Source organism: Melospiza georgiana, chromosome 1 (genome assembly GCF_028018845.1).
Source record: "Melospiza georgiana isolate bMelGeo1 chromosome 1, bMelGeo1.pri, whole genome shotgun sequence".
Classification (NCBI taxonomy): Eukaryota; Metazoa; Chordata; class Aves; order Passeriformes; family Passerellidae; genus Melospiza; species Melospiza georgiana.
The window spans coordinates 15784787-15802743 of NC_080430.1; the positions used below are offsets into that span (position 1 = coordinate 15784787).

The following is a 17957-nucleotide window of genomic DNA, read 5'->3' on the forward strand; positions in this document are numbered from 1 at the left end:
TTTAACCTTGAAATCTGCTGCTTCTATTTCAGACCCGATGAAGTGCTCGTGTGCCTGCAAGCTTGGCTCATTTTTTCCCCCTATACCAGCTGGTCTAATAAATTACCTCTTCCTAACAACCTCATGTTGGCTATGTCCTTAGATCATACACAGCTAAACACTATTATGCCACTTCAAACTTGTGTTAAACCATGATAAAGAGTACTGCTGCCATAAGAAATAATGAAAAAACCAAAGTCACTCAAACTAATAGCTTGCATTACAGGTAGTCATTCACCTTGCTGACTCCTCACATAGATGAGGAAAGGATCACTTTTAAATGGTTGCCAGGAACATGAGCATTTTTCTGTTTAAGGAAATGTTATATTTTGTATAACAAAATATATAGACTGGACATTTTAGTAAGTTTGAGGTGACTCCAGGCCTGCTGGTTAGGTTCCCTAACTGTCTGACAGAGAGAGTGAGTTTAAAACATGCAGTTTGCATGATTTAAATTTTAAAGCAACTTTTTTGCCTAATTTGAGAAAGGGAAGGGGCTGAGGAAGGAGTATTTTGATGCAGAAAAATCACCTCTTTTCAATCCATGGGTAAAAAGTCCTTTATTAAGGTCGGGCAGTTGGAGGCTAGACTCCCGTTTCAGACATGCCTTTATTTGGAAACAATGCAGGAGCAGGCGAGGCAGGGCTTTCTCAGAGATGCTGCCTGGCCACAGGCAGGCTAACAGCAACTTGGCAAAATGACAGGCAGCTCTGCACAATCAATACAGCCATGTGCTCCTTGAACAAAAAAAAAAAAAAAAACAAGTGTGGAGAAGTTTACGGTTTGAAAAAGCAAACAAACAAAAAACCTCTTTGTAGTTGCTTATTAATCATTAAAGGAGAGAGGCCATAGCAGAGCTCCATACAAATCCCACAAGGATGAGGCTCACCCAGCTGCACTCCTGGGACGCTGGAGCACAGTGCTGTGTATACCAGCTCTGGAGCAGAGGCCACAGCCCTGCAAGGCACAGGCAGAGCAGAGCTGGCCATGGACAGGAGCTGCCTGAAGTGCTGACAAAGGACTCGGTGTAAAACTCCAACTGTAAAACACCATCAATGTACCAAAGTGCAGGGATTCAGGGCAGCTCCCACACTGGTGCTGGCACTTGGCTGTTGCCAGCAATACCTGCAAGATGGCTCCTGGAGATCACATCCCCCTTCTTCCCACAGACAGAGAAGAGACTATTTTTACACAGCCGCTGACCACTTAGACAAAAATAAATGGAAGGATAACTTGAGGCCAGTCATCTTCCTGATACTCCTGTCTCCCAGGGATCTCAGGAGCTTTAGAGGTAAAGGAGACCAAGGGAGAAGAGCAGACCCCAAGAATTTGAAGAAATAACCTGACCTCAAGTGAAAGATCACAATCTGCATTTTCTTTCTCCACCCTGCTTTCTCTCACACCAAGAAAAAATCTCAGCTAGAAAAGCTGACACATCTTCAGAAACTTTTCTTTTTTTCTTTTGAAAAAAGAGACTCCATCAAGCTCCATTCAGGTTTTCTTCCCTACCTTCTTCCTCCCTAGTATTGCCAAGGTCAAATACAGAAGCCATACAAAAAGGCATGAAAGCAAAACAGAAAGAGGAGGTATCTATTTAAAGGCACTTTCATCCTCTTCAGAAAAAAAACCTTTTTTTCCCAGAAGTTGAAGTTCACACTCTGCACAATCTTTAGCTTGTGGTTTTCCTTACACTCCTGAAGCATTGGCTCAGTGCTGTTGAACTGAGGAAAAATTACCCACAGCACTGGAGCTGGGTGGACCACCACCACCACCACCCAGCCAGCCAGCCTCACTTCCAGCCTCTCTAGAGCAGTGTTCACAGAGACATCTGGCTTCTATGATAGGAACCACTCATATCCATCCTCAGATGGATGGTCGACTTGAGAAAGAGGGGAAATACTTACTGAAATATTATTTTGCTAAGGAAAACCCCAGCTTTCCAACTAACATGCTTTTTCTTTGAAGTGAACAGATTTGTGATGAAGGTTTGGCATCTGTTCAGCTCTTCCTCTGTGACAAGAAACTTTCCTGTCTCCTGCATGGATGCAATCAGCACAGCTTTGGCTGCCAGCATGTGACATCCAAAAGCCTTTCATCCACAACAGTCTTGAACTTTGTTTTCCATCATGAAATACATCTTGCAGATGTGTATTTTTTTCCACCTGATCTCATGTATAGAGGCCGTGTTGTTAAATGTTAAACGTGTAAACGTCTTTATTAAGCAGGCAGAAGGTGGGCAGGACCCAGTTTCTGTGGCACAAGTCCCTCTTGAAGGAAAAGGACTCAAGACTGAGCAGTGTGGAAGATCTCATGCTGACTTAGTCATGCAAACTGCAGGACCAGGCAAGTGATAAATATACCTTCCTCTCAGAGCACTCTGAAGGCCTCTGTCCAAAAGGCAGTCTGTGTTTTACACCCAAAAGCAGACGCTGCCTCTTTAGTCACCCTACAACAAGGGCTGCTGAAAGCTGAGGTTAAGAAATGATTTTACCTTCTCCCAAGATTGCATCACATCTCACTAGACATTACCAATTTCCTGTTGCACTCCCAGAACTGATGAGAGTTCTTGGAACTATAATTTCTGATAAAATGCATTTCAAAATGTAAGACTTTTTTCATATTCGTGGTCACAAAGCATCTCTATTAGACTTACTGACTGCTGAAGAGCTGCCTCTTAAGAAGAAAGATTTCTATGTCAAAGCAAGTTGGAATGATTTTCTAAATTATCCTACACTTTCAGAATCAATTTAACCTGTTTTGAGATTCACAGTTGCTTTCAGACCTTTTGCTTGGATTTAAGAACTGCTTCACCAATGTTTGCAGTGTTTATTTCAGGTGTTTCTTGACCAAACCAAATTAACTAGTTTGCTTTAGATTTTAATTTTATACAACATCTAAAAAAAATTCCAGGAACTATTTTCTTCCTCTTCCTTCTGTGGATTGTGCTATTAAAAGTATCCTGTGGTATAAATTTTGAGTTGAGAAACACAGTAATGTGTTCTTACTTTTCACCCTTTCTATTGAAGAAGGGAAATATTATTACAAATGGAACAGTAACATTAATTTCATTAAGATCCCACAATTCAGAGCTTTAACCTCCTGATTCCAGGGTAGCTATAATTGTGTTCAGTAGTTTTGCCCATTGCATTACTACAATACCATAGGAAGAATCACAGAATATTCTGAGTTGCAAATGATGCACAAGGATCATCAAGCCAAACTCTGAATGGCCCACATGGGGTATGAACCACAGCCATGGCTATTAGCATCATGCTCTAACCAAGTGACATAATAAATATCAGGGATTGGCATTGGCATTTTTCCTAGAGTTTTAATCAATGCTGTCAAAAAATGCAGTAGCAACTGATTGCTGCCTTGAGTAATTAAAGGTAGTGAAGTATTAGTATTCCCTGTAATAAGGCTCATGAACACTACAGATTGCATGTAACAATTGGCAATTTTCAAGAGAGCCACCACAGCAGAGCAGCCCAAACCTGCAGGGCAATTTATGACAAGTGAATGAGCCAGAAACTAAAATCAATTCAGTGACAAAAATAAGTTCAAAAGACAAACAGCAACTCAACCACTAGAAGCTGTTTTATTTCCACAGTAGCTGGATGTAAATACTTCCTCTTCCCTGCACTGCTAGACTTTCAGTTCAAGGAATATATTAAGAGATTGAGAACCTACATCCAACCCTGTGGCTCCCTCTGATTGTTGTATTGTGTCAAAACTATTGTGAGAGTATGTTCAGCCTAGTTAGCCAAGAACTTTACCCCCTCTATAATTAACTCTGGAATCTGACATCATCATCCCCTCAAGGTTCTCTTAAAATTTTAATAGCCTGGTTTATGAATATTCATTTGCCAGCATTACACTTCCAGGGATTTCTGAAAACCCAATGGCATGTCAGTGCTGAAAGAGGTTCTATTCCTTCTGCTTCTTCCTTAGCACATTTATTACAAGTCAGAAAGTGCACCAAGGCTGCAGTTGATCCAACCATCTGGGTCAATTCATAGAGATTAAGTGGCACAGCAGACACCTCGTGCTGCTGCTCAGGGTGCCCATTTATCCCTCCAGTGGACATGATGCTTCTTCACAGTTCTAGGCTATAAAAATTGTTTCTCCCTTACCTCCTCCTGTTTCTCTCCTCCTACATGCCACTGCAATTACAAGCCAAGCACACAACAGCCAGCCCTTCAAAGGCTGCTCCCATGCAAGAGAACAGTTGCCCAAACCACAGAGTTTATCAGATGTGTACAGCAATTATTCCCCATAGTTAGCTTCTTTCAGCAAGTGCTACAGCACAGATGGAACTGGCACACTGCATCAGCTAAATAAAATTTGTGACACTTTGGTCCATTACCAAGAGGCATAAACATTTCTTCCGTATCACAGGCTGTAATTTGTTTGACAATTTTTTGTGTTTTCCAAGTTGTGACAGTGCTGAAGTTTTAGGCCACTGGCCTGGACATTTCTGTATGTCACAGACATGTGAACCAACCATCCCCAGATGTGAAGCATCTCCAGTTCTAAAAGGAGAGCTCAATAAAGTTCACAATGCAGGTAGATCAAAAACTCTTTTGAATCTGAATATCACAACAAATATTTAGAGCACAGCTTGTAAGGAATGTGAAATTCAAGGCTACATTTAATGCTTTAAACCAGGTGTATATTAAGCCAGAAGCTTCCTCCTAACAGTTATGCAAATTGCAAAGCATACGTAGAAAGCCAAATAGTGTCATTTCTCCTACTCATTCTTTAGCTACATTTCTTCTTTGTCAGCAAAGAGGCAGCTCAGCAAAGCTCAGAACTACTTTTGTCATTTCCTGACAAAACAAATTTAGTTAGAATTTTCTGAAGTTATTTTCAAGCCTTACCTTACAACAATTTATGCAATTATGTGATTTTCCCCTCAGCACCACTGCTTCAGAACAAACAAGGTAAGAGGTTTGATCTGTCACAAATGAACATTCCAAGCTTCTGGTTTCTGTTTCTGCTTGAATTATTTACAGAACAATGAGAAGCTCTAAATTTGGAAGAGTAACTTCCAACAGCACCATTTGGCAAATGCAATTTTTAAAGGCATCTCCAAAGAGAATCTCTAGACTATTCAGCGGAAAAAAAGAGAAGAGAAATGTTAATAAAGAATAACAAGTAATAAAAAGGATATAATGCCTGAAGGGAAAGGGAGGAGAAATTAGAGATCAGCAACTGAAACAGTGAAGAAAAAAGGTCAGAAGTCCTGAAGGATGTAATCATGATCCTATTTTAAAAAGGGAAAGGCTAAAATTGTGACTGATACAATGGCCTAGGGGCCAATCCAGAAAGTCAGAAGTCCCATAAATAAAATGGCTTTGTAGAACATCATCACTTGATGCTTCCTGTAGCTCCCAGGTCACAGCGTTGGCCTTTGGTGTTTGGGAAGGCAACTGAGAATTCCCACCAGAGCCTGGGGAAAGCTCTGCACTGCAGGCAGCCCTGGCCACTGCAGGCACAGCAAGCACACATCCCTGTGGCTGAATTGCACCATTTCTGCTTGGCTTCTGCAGAGAAACCAGCTTATTTGGACTTGTTTTTCAGCTTCCTAGCCTTCTTTGGGGAGGGAATAATTTATGCTATGTCTTCAGAACACAAAGATCCATTGTCCAAGTCACAAGATGCCTGCTTGCCCTAACCAGGAGAGATCCTTTGTGGTGCAGGGGGAAGGGGAACCTTTCACTTTTATGGGATCTCCCTTAGAAAAATAATGTTCTTTTTTTAAATATTATGATTATTTTAAACAGGAACAGAAGTTTAAAATCATTTACTTCTAGAATCTGACCCAAAAGCTTGATTGTTGCTTTGTTAAGAGCTCCAAAAGTAGGTGAAAAAAATCCAAACTGAGTCTGGCCTGAAAAACTCTCACAGCACCACCAACCCCCTTTATTTATTTATTTTCAGTAGCTTGCCAGTTGAATCTCAAGCCTGCAATCAAATCAGGTTTGGGTAGCTGTCAGCCCTTAAAGCTGAACAGCCACAACACTTTGCAGGTGGTTTTAAGAAAGACTTTCAGCTACAAAGAAAAACATGATGGGCGGGATAAAGCTGAATGCCCAATTTTTTTTGGCACCCAATACTCTTGTAGGACAGACAGCCATGTTGGCCAGCTTCAGGGTCTTGAATTGTGTACATATTTCCAAACTTTTTGAGCCTGTCTGCCTAGCTGGACCACCCACAGGGAGTGCAGCTTGATGGCCATGGGAACAGTACCACCAACTGCATTGTTTTTTACTGAACTCTACTGAATACACTTAACCTCCAGTGAGCTGACTAAATTACTCCTCTGTGGAGGAAGATCCACACATGTCTGCACAGCAGGAGATGCAGTGAGGCATCCTTTGGCAGGCAGAAGGGCACATCTCAGCTCCACAGGCTTTCATGGCTATGAAGGTTTTGCCTCCCAGTTTAGCAACATGCAAGGGACACACTTGTGCTTTGCTCCCCAGGTAACAGTGAGAGTGCTTGACACAAAAATCTGTGCTTGTGGAAGCAACATAAACACCAGAAAATGTCATGGTAATTCAGGTAATTGTTGCATGTCACAAGAGAGAAGCAATTCAGAAGTGTTAATCAGCCTGAAGTTCGTTTGAACTCAAACCATTCTTTAGACCATGCAGTTGAGCAGCAGGCTGTTTTTTACAGACTGAGTAAAGATATGAATAAGGAGTAAAACACCCTCAGGTACCTGCTGAGGCATTGCCAGGGCACAGGTCACGTAAGTGAAGCCATTTACACCTCCTGGGGTGTAATCTCATGATGCAATATTTAGATTAAATCTCAGGCCATTATCCTAGCATATCAACCCTGTCTGCTCCCAGTAGAGGTGCCTGAAGATCCTGTTTAAACCAGCTCATTTATCCAATCAAGACAGGAGAAAAAAACCATGGGAGAGCTCCTCTAGTGTCTCTTGGGAATGGTGCTGTGCAGGGCCAGGAGTTGGACTCGATGATCCTTGCAGGACCCTTCTAACTCAGCTTATTCTGATTCTTTAAGTGCTTCCCTTGAAGACACCTCTACCTTTCCATCTCAATGCCTGGTCCCTAATCCTTGATCTCTCTCAACTGCTGCCTCTCTCCTCTCTGCCTTGCCAAAGTCTTGCCCAGGGAGCAAGTGGCCTGCTGGGGAAGGCCACCATGACACCAGGAAGTACAAGAGAGTGAGCCAAGCAATTACTGATTTATCTGAAGCATTTGCTGAGAGGATTATGTGTGGAGTCACTTCTTTCCTGACAATTGACTTCCATGGAGTTGTGCTGTCATGACATTTCATTGTCTGCATTCAATCCCTCACAGGCACTTGAAGTCACTCATAAAATTCTACTCAATTACTGGGCCCTAGATTTCAATCAAAAACATTTAATACTTCACTACAAATGTGCTACTTCTGTGCTGGCTTCAATTAAGCTTTAAAGTACTTGTGATATCAAATATAATTCTTTAATACTTGCAATTCAAGATTATGCCCCAATTTTACTTATACCTGTTTTTATTTAAATCCAAACAAGCCAGCACAGGCAGTATATAAGCTTTGGTCATTCAAAAAAAGAGTTTACATATATCTCAACTCAAAGGTGCAGAACTAAATAATTTCAAGTAGAAGACTGTTCAAATTGAAGTCCTCATGACACCGTTCCAGAAGCATTACACAGAGGCAGATTGTGGGCAGTTTCAATACTGCCTAGAAGACACAGGAGTAGACTTGGTCCAAGAATCAATGCAGTGCCTTAAAATAAAGCAGAAGTTCTCTTTTGCATAAGAATACTAGCCCAACACTGGCACAAGACATTCTCCTACATGTCTTACCAACATTTGCTTAAGTCTCTAAATCAAGCAAACAGGCTGTCATGAGCAGTGTATGACAGACCTCACACCACAGACATTTAAACGTTGACATCCCACGTGATGAGGAGAAAGCAAAGCACTGAGGAACCTCACAGAGCTCACAGGGACTCCAGGTTTTATCTCATCTCTGGCCATCTAACCTGAGCCAACACAGCTCCCTCCTCACCTGTCCTACACGCTCACTCCCACACAAAGCAGCTCTTTTCAAAGCTGATCTTCCTCTGCTGCTAATTGAGCACCCACACTGACACAGCCAGGGTGAGCAGGTCTGAGCAACCCAGAGGACTTGAGAGAAGTGGAAAAAACCTCTGACAGAGCAGATTCCTGATCTGTGTGGCCACGTACTCAACTCATGGTATCAGAGAGAGTGGTTCTAGAGCAAAGTGGGAATGGAAAGGCAAGTGGGAAGGTTTCCTAAATTGGTATTTTAAAGCAAGATTGCCACTTCCACTGTTCCTATCTACCAATCCAAACTATCAGCTGCCTAAAGTGGTCAGAAGAACAAAATTGGTAACCCTGGCCTTAAAAAAATTGAGGAGATCTCATTTTGAAACTTAGCCCCCTGAAGCCTCAATCCACTTCAAGGCAGCCCTAAGCACCAGTCTACAAGCAAATAAATAGCAAGGCCACTCTTGGCCTCTCTGGTTTAAAGCAGGGCAGCTACAAAGAACACAAAGTCTCATGGATGATTTTATGTTTTCTTTCCCGCAATTAGTAATTCCTATGAATCCTAACTCACATGTCTGGTACACATTACTTACTCAGAGAACAAAATGTTGGACAGAACTGTTGATGCTGTGTTTTCTCCTTTGACTTAACACTTACAAATCCTTATAGCCAGCAAATATACACAGTCCAAATAGCCAGAAACACGATTAACACCAGAAAATCTAGGCCTCTATGACTCAGTCTGAGTAAGTGCCAGGATGGATCATTTTTCTTTGCCCACCTAAACATAGCTCTTACATATAAAGTGTTGTGACTTCATCTAATGACTGAACAGCAAAGGCTGCCAGCCTCTGATCGGAAAAGAAATGCCAAACATTTGCATATACAGGAGCTTTTTTTTAACTTCACAGCTCTTTCAGCTCCTCTCAGAGTTCTCTGATCTGAACACTTATCTCTTATCTGGCACACTATGCTGTAAATGAGCATGCAATCATCAAACCTGCGCTTTCGAGCTGTGATGTACTCCAAGACAACCATTTCTTGGCTACTTTTGAAAACAACTTAACCTAGCCAGGTTTTCTACATCTTAAACATGCCATTCCCACCACTGCAAGATCTCCATCTGGACAGGTCACTCTTGAGATGCACACAACAGTCAGGAGCCCTGATGAAGGCTTGGTGTAGATTCCTGCACTCCAACCCTGCTGGCACCAACTCTGAGCCTGCCTGGCCTCCACTGCCCCACTCAGCTGCTCAGGGCAGCAACATGTTTGTGTCTGTTTGCCCTTTACAGATGTGTGCACACACCTGTCTACCTGCCTGATCCACACTCCTACAAAATCCATGGCAGATGTCAAGGGTAGATTTAATGTTATTTCATAAAATTCACCTTTGTCAGCATATGTGGTCAGTTCAGTTAGTTCTTATAGCCCCAAATAAGCCAAAAGACCCTTATCCTTTCTAGAAATGTCAGCAAGAGGGGAAAGAAAAAATAAAAGTTGTCCACACATCAAATGCAAACAATTTTTGCAAACAGATGCTTCTTCCACAAGTGTTTGGGTACAAAACCACTGTGGTCAGTTGAAACACAATTCTAGGTGATTGCTACGTAAGCAGAATTGACCACAAGAAAACTTCTCATGATTTTGTTCATTCTCAGAACAGTTGGTTGACTGAAAATGCAATGTTGATTTTTTTGCAGAGCTACAGTTTCAATAATTCCACATATAAACTCACAATGCATTTTGACAATGTCAAAACTGTCACAATTACATCTGCAGCATTGTACCTTTACATACCTGTGCACTGATAAACAGAGTATTTTAGTATGCAGAGCTCTATAACCAAAACATATCCTGTGCTATTTTTCAAAGTTTAGTTTAAGGAATGGAATTTAAAGAAATATGGGAAACTTCAAGCTGAGAATTTGGTTTTTAAATCTGTAATGCAGCCTTTAAAGACCTGAGTTAATTTTACAGGTATGAAATGAAGTTTCCCATTCTAAAACTCAACCTTCATCTACAAATGTGAAGTTTCCTTACTTGCCAAGCCAACCCTTACAATCCAGTCAGAATGAAAGGATGGGGGCTGAGCTGTGTTTTCAGTGTACAGCTGTGTACAACTCACACAGCTTTTGCTGAGTGCAGCTCAGGGAGCTAGCACATCTCTTTAGTTTGAAACAGGTTAGTAAAAAGTAACTCTAGGGCATGCAGTAAGCTTTATTTGCCTCAGCTTCACATTGCTTGGAATTACCAACACTAAAACCTTGAGCCTGCTTTTCAAATAAATTATATGCTCTGGATATTTGACTACAATAAGAAACATATCATTCAAGGTTAGCTTTACTCACCACAAAAAATAACTGCTTCTCTTCACAATGAAGAGGTAAAAAAGTGAAACACAGTGCTGCTGGAGCAAAAGCTGTGTTGGTTGCTCAGCTCCAGTTGCCTGTGCTAAAACATCTGGCAGGTTTTTTCATTGGAACTGAAGGCAGGCAGGTGTTACAATGACTGACACCAAAGCCAAGTGAGCCCAGGTCTCAGCTCCCAGACCTAACTTGTGGCTGCAGGGTGAGCCTTACCCAACCCTAGACACTGCTGGAATGCCAACAGCTGCCTGAAATGCTGCTTTCAGTAGGATTTCCCCTCATTTTCAGAGCCAGTTGCCACTTAATGGAAAATGACATTGACATACTGTCCATTTTTCACTCTAATATAAACAGTTGAGGCAATTATTTTCTAAGAGTTAAAGAGTTATTCTAACTGTCTCTGAGGCTTAACTGGGCTTCTTGTTAGAAAGGGCAAGATTGAAAAAGTCACATGTGAAGCACATATGACTTGCATATTCTCTAGATCATTTGGTGCAACTGTTTTGAAACAGTGATCCACAGTCCTTCATCCTTCCTCAGAGAGCTGATGGGAGACAGTGCTACCTTTGTTTCATTTTAGGGAATAGACAGTAATTTTGTCTAAATCTAAGGCTAATAGAACAGAGCAAGAATGAAATCCTGCACATCTTTGCTGCCTGCCAAGAGCTTTACAGGTATAAGCCACCAGGAGCACATTTGGCAGTCATTAACTCCACAGAAATATCATTTACTGCTCACAGTACTTTGGCACACAATCTCTGGACTAACACCTGAATGCAGTCCCTTTGTAACAGACACTGGTAACAGCATGGCATTTTTGGGTGTCAAAGAGCTCAGTTCTGTCAGGAAATTGCACACTTTCTTCATAATGGTCTGATGGAGGCTCAAGTTGCTTTAGAATGTATACGGACTTAAATATTATGACATATGATGCTTGATGTCCAAGTTCCTTGTGATGATTTTTTTGTGCATATGAAGAGAGACATGGAAAGCCAAATAATTTTAATCTGGGTCTTTGAAAACTGACTTCACTTTTTTTTTTTTTTAACTCCGAAACCTGGCATCATTAGAGCAAAGAGAGACCATTCCATCAACTAAATCCAAATAAATCATCAAAGAGTTAGTGCATGATTGCTGTACCCTGTGTACTGAAAGACTCCCTTCAACACACCACCACGTGAATCAGTGACATCAGAAGCGTTTTTACCACCAGTTACCCAATGCATTCTTATCTGCTTAAGGCAGACTCCAAGTAGGACGTGTTTTGCTCATTAAAAATCACGACCTTCCAATGTGTCCATTAACTCTCAAGTGTCCAGTTGGGAATAGAGCAAAAGCAGGGCATTAACAAGGTGAGACCATGGTGCACACTAATTCCTTTGCAAGCTCACTGTTCCCCTGCAGAAGCCAAATGGAGGCTTCTCCATGCACAAACAGAAGACAGAAACTTTTGCATTCAGCAAGAAAAACACTCTGTAGACTGCAAGGCCACTGCAAAGTGAATAATCTCAGCCACTCTGTTCCTGCAGGCTATTCCACAGCTTTTGCCTCCTGAAAATTACAGTGAAATTTCCATCCACAACAGCCAACACATTGGGGAGCAAACATGAACTCAAACAATGGCAATTTAAACTAAATAAGTTTGTGCAATTTTCTCCTCTCTTCATTATGTTAAAGGTTTCACAGACACCTGATCTTGTAAACATGTTCTAAGAAAATAAAATTACAACATTACATTTAAAAACCCCATAACCACAAACCACAAATTCCACACATTCTTAGTCAGCTTTTGCATAAACAAATGTACTAAACTACATACAGCTTTCAAACCACTTCATCAGCATAGAGACAAGAGAAACCTCAGCTCATACTGTGTTGTATGGTGTAAGACAGACACTTTCCAAACAGGAAACTGGCAAAAGATTCCAGAGACCTGCCTAAATGTCCTGGTCACAAATGGCCCACCTCCAGCATCTCTGAGCCTACCTGGACTCACTGTGAAGGAGCAATGTGCACTACCTTTTTCATTTTCCTCTACTAGACAGTTCTGGGGAGCTCCATGTACAGTTACAGTGAAATCTTTCTTCTCTGCACAAAAAAGTAAACATGGCATAGTTAGAGACAGATTAAAACTGCTTCATGTCCCCCCTACCTTTATCCCGTAAAAAGTATCAAATACAAAGAATTTAGTGAAGAAATGTCAGTCCTGCTGAATAAAGCTCAGAGAAAATCTGAAATCCTCCTTCCTACTGGATTTTTTTTTGCCAAAAATGTCATTTAGCAATGCAATCAAAACAACATGGGAGAGGCAGAATTAACTTTTAAATTGAGATAGGGAAGAAAATCTACCTGCTCTAACAAGTTTAAACCTTCGCTGCACAAAGAGAAGCTGATATTGTTACTTTCCATCAATCAAACTCTTTCCTTCATTCCACCCTTGGTGCACTCAAGTCTTAAATTCAAGTTAAGAGCTACTACACACTCTGGGGTGTCTAACTTCCAAATCTGAAGTCTCTGTGGTCTGTTTTAAGACTTTAAGGCACTGACACCTTCTAGCAGGTTTGCAGGAACATAACAGGCATTTTAAAATGGTGGAGCAATTTGCAGCAACTTGCTTTTAAAATTACAATTAGGAAAGGAAAAGAAAATCAGATCATATAAAAAAGGATGCTTATTTAAAATACTCATTTTAATGGAAGCAATGTAAAAACATTTAAAACTCAGTACCAGACTGAAGCACACAACTGTTATACAATACAAAAATTAAGATGTCTGAAGGATTATTTTTATCAGGCAGTTTCTTCCTAACCCTCACTGCTTCTGCAGGTAGAAGGATTCAATCTGCTATAAAATATGCAGATACAGGTGATTATTTAAATATATATCTAACAAAGTCAGTGGGAGAAAGATTCCCTATATGGGGGAGTTTATTCCAATAAAATATTCCTATCACTAAACTCAAAGTGGTTTTAAAATAGTAATGCTCCAGACATGTTCTGTCTTCTAGTATTCTCCAGGCTAAAACAAAGGCTTATATAATTCAGAATAAAAATTCTGGATCCATTTGAGAGAAATGCATACTTATAATCCTAATAAAATGGAAGGTGGCCTTAAATTGCTAGTTCCTGAAAGGGAAATTGAGAAGTAGAAATTTTATTTCTTTTTTTTTTTTTTTTTTTTTTTTTTTTTGTCAAGGACATTATTCTTGTGTTTCTGGTGATTAAAATACAACACCTGGAATACCCCTGAAGCAAGGAAACTTGCCTTCCAATCCCCCTGTCCTTTATGCTCCCCCACTTTAAACAGGCTAGAATAAACCCACTCACATTTCAACCTGACAATGCTGCAAACTTTCTGAAACAAATGAACTGTGAGCAAACATATTCCTGCAGGAGAAGAAGTTGAAGCAGTGCCAGCAACTTCTACCTCTTCTACCTGCAGTGTCCTGGTAATGTTTAAAATTAAGAGAATGGAAAGTTGGAGCAAGTCTTCCTCAGAATGCTCCAAGTCTCAAAATAGAGCACAGTTATCCAATGCAACAGTACTCCCATGTATTTATAGAACTTCTTAAACACAAGAGAAAAATACCACTGAAAGTTTTGTTATTATAGAAGTGTTCTTATAGCCATTTGTAGTACTGTGGCTAAGGTTAACATAATAAAACCTAAGAAGAAAAGAGAAACACATCACACAAACCAACCAGCAGCAGGACTTTCCATTCATAGCAGAATGAACTCATCTTCTAAGCAAAACCACGAGAATAAAAAGACAAAATGCCTTAAGGAAGGGTGAAGGACTGGCATGCACAGGCTGGAATAAACCCACTTGCACTAGAACCTGACAGTGCAGTGAATATTCACAAACAACTGGCTGGAGCAACGGTGTGCAAGCTGCCCGAGTGAGGTGCTACTTACTTCAGAGTCCTGTAAAAAATCCACTTGTCTGTCTTTACACAAAGAGGACAGAAAGAAGGTACAGATGCAGCAAAAGGGGTCAAAGTCTTCTCAAAATAGTTACTGATAACGCCTGCAGGTCTCTCTGGCCAAGTACTTCATTATTCTTGTTTTAAAGAAGTTTCTCGCGTCAGCTAAGATTCTTTTCCCAAGAACCTAACACTCACCCACTTAGAAAACAGAAAAGTGACTTCACAAAAGTTACCAAATATCAACATGCATGGCTGGCAAGTACATGTGCAGTCAAGATGATTCAGATAAGTCAGATAAATTTAGAACAGCGCTTTCCTAAAAGCATGCGTTCACCAAATGCAGTAAATATGCAGGAGCTATATCCAAGTGCTGATTCCAAACATCAGAGCAAAAAATTTATTAGTGAAAATCTCCTTTTAAGAGTTCGCTGCCATCTGAAGTCCTCAACAGTGTTATTCCTTGATCTGCCTTTAGTATTTCCATCCATCACTGGATTTATCCACATAAAAAGCTATAGGCTCTCCAACCTCTGAGGACTAAGCCAAATGCAGTGTGGCAACTTCACATAGGACCAGCCTTTTATGGTTGGAACAGTAGAGCTTTGATACAGCTAATCTACCATAAATAGCTCTTGAAACTCAGAAGGATCAAATCAGCTGTTGCAACAGTCCCAGGCTGTAGCTGCTTCAAATCCAATTATACTGTCAACCCTGTCTTGCAGCTCTCCCTTTTATTCCCCCTGCCCAAAACATTTTCAGTCCTCCTCCTGGCAGAAATCAGAAGCTGCTAAGGCAAACACAGCAGAATCAAACCCTGAATTAAACAAGTTCTGAAACAGATGCACAAGCATTCTTACAACTACCTTAAGGAAGACAAGTTCTGTTCTCTTAAAAAACAGCTTAAGTATTTGATGCTCATAAAAAAGAAGTTATTAGCCCTGGCTTATAAAGCAAACACATAATTTGAAATAAACAAACAGTTCCAAGAGCAGCAAGCACAGCTTTAAAAGGTGGATGAAACTAAGCAGATAAACTTTATGGAGCACTATCCACATCCCAGATTAAGGCATAAGGCACTGAATTGCTTGCATATTTTTTCTGTAACCTAAATATACTTGAGAAGTACTAGGATACCCTGTTATAAATCCTTGAATTACAATGTTTCCTTTCAGGTAGTTAGAACCATTTTCCCACAAAGAAGTTGAGAACTATAATTTAAGAATTCTCGCAGCATTAAAAGCTTCCAAAATACATGTTTACTAACCATGTAAGTTGGTATAACTGAAAATTACCACCAGGACTACAAGAGCATAGTAATTACTGAGAAACCAGTGCAGTGACATTGTTCTGAGAAAAAAAGCAGGTTTGGATCCAACAAAACATAGGTGAGCAGTATTATCTTCATGGTGCAAAGAAACACCGTGCACAATGCAAGCATGTAGGTATATGCAAATAAAAGGTATTTTTTCAGACATCTATTATTAACATCCTGCCAGTCTTTCCAAAACATTACATCCCAAAACATCACATCCCAAAACATCAATTACTCCACTGCAGTACAGGAACCCTGGCACTTCAAAGGGGAAGAAGTGTCTTGTGGGCAAAGTCTGTATCTCTACCTCCCACAAGCATGTAAATTCTGAACATTGCCAGGGCATCCTCCCAAAATACTGGGCAGGACATCTACATCTAGGCATCCACCCTTCTTATTCAAGCAAGGGTAGAAAAGGATTGTCAATTCCTGCTTTGCCAACTGCTTTAAGGGCCTCTAGAAGCTACTCTAATGGAGGGGCAAAAATATAAAAATCATCAGCTTCCACTTAATGGAAAATTGTCAGCCATACACCATCTTAATAATCTTCACATTTGTGTTAAATTTTATCATCTCTGTTAAAGGGCCTGGGTTTTAACTGATTTGCAGAGCATGTAACATACCTTGAACACAAAAAGAGTCACTAGCTGCCGACAAAGACAATAACAAAACGACTTCAATTAAGTGTGGGTGGGTGAAATGAATTGGTTTGCTGTCTCCTTTAAATTGTGCATGAATAACCCAGCTGGGTCACCTTCTGGAAGTCTCAGTAAAGTCAAAGAGCTATACAAAGGCACAGACATTTTTCTCTTTAGGACCTAGAAAATGCCCAACTGAATCAATTCAGATACATGAGCATTTCATTAGCATGGAGTAAACTCAGCATGTTACAAGTAGATAAAACAGACCAGCAAGATCTGCCTAAGTTTATAATTTTGAGTAGAGCTTGTAGAATATTACAGTAGTCACATTATACTTCTGCATTGTGCTGAAAAAAAAGTAGCTGAACCAACTGCTGACAAAAGTTCAACAGAGCCCTTAAAAATGCAGCAGGCATGCTTGCAGCTGGTATGGAGAAAGAGCAGCCGAGAGCATGCTGCCACAGCACAGCCACTGCTGCTTTGTGCCCTATCCATAACCATTAAAATCCAAGGTCTTTTATTACTGTGGAATTTGAAGGATGCAAGTTATGACATGGAAACACACCCCCCTCTCTAGAAGCAAGACAGGGATTGCTTGTTTCTTTTATAGAAACCACTCTACATTCATTCTCCATATCACACAAGAAACTATGTTGAAGATTTCATGTTTGTACTTAATTTAAGAAATAAAAAATAAAAATCCTGCATGTGCTTTTCCATAGAACATAGGCTTCCTTGACTACAAGCACATAAAACAGAGCTGCCTACCACAGAAACACAGCAGTTTCTGCCTGTTCCTCCTCAATACAGAATTTCTGTAAACACAGAGCAGAGGAAGCCACAGACAATACATTAGTTAATCACTGTCCCTTTACAACAAGCCTAACATCTAGAATCTATCTTCCAGACACTATCACCTCTATCATCAAAGAGAAGGAGACATCAAGCACCTCTCAGGCCCCAGGTTCTGTCCCAGTGAAGTACAAATTAACAGACACATTTTGTTTCTGAGCTCAGGCTTTGCAGGAGAGGATATGTGCTTCAGCGAGTAAGAGCCAAGAAATAACACCAGGGTAACTAACACACACTGAAGTGCACACAGCGTGCAAAGTCTGGGTTCAGCATTCCCTGATTTAACAACTCAGCTTCCCAGTTTACAGATAGCTTCTTTTCAGCAGGGGGAGGAGGGGAGGGGAGGTGAAGGAGAGACTTCCCAGGGAAAAAACCCAGACAAATTTAATAAAAAGCGACTTACCAGCATCCATTGTTAGAATCATGACCCCACTTGTGTGTCCCAGGAAGCAGGAAGCCTTACCCATCCAGTGTATGAGAATGACTCAGAAGGACAGCATGGCTTTGTTTCAGCTTATATCTTCTGGCTCATTCACCCCTCCTCCCTTTCGTGGGATAAAAGTGTTGCCTGTGCCTGGCCATCCCCATTGGCTCAGCCAGGGGAACCTACCCATTTAGCACATTCAAGTTTCTGTGAGAGCCTAAAATGACTCACAGAGGATTTTTTATTTATGTTTTAAAAAGTCCACCAAACACCCACCAACATTAAAAAAACAAAACCAAACCCAACACAAACACTTTTTTTCTGGGAGAATAAATCCTTCATTCT

General features: G+C 40.7%; 1 protein-coding gene across 1 annotated transcript in view; it reads right to left on the reverse strand.

The window, feature by feature from the left end:
• The window catches only part of SVIL (supervillin), a 100532-nt gene extending 82863 nt beyond the window's left edge, over positions 1–17669 (reverse strand). The window contains exon 1 of the mRNA XM_058039183.1: positions 17592–17669. Within this exon, the coding sequence (XP_057895166.1) occupies positions 17592–17655 (64 nt within the window). The 5' untranslated portion in view covers positions 17656–17669. The remainder of the gene's footprint in view (positions 1–17591) is intronic.
• Between the last annotated feature and the right edge of the window lie 288 nt (positions 17670–17957).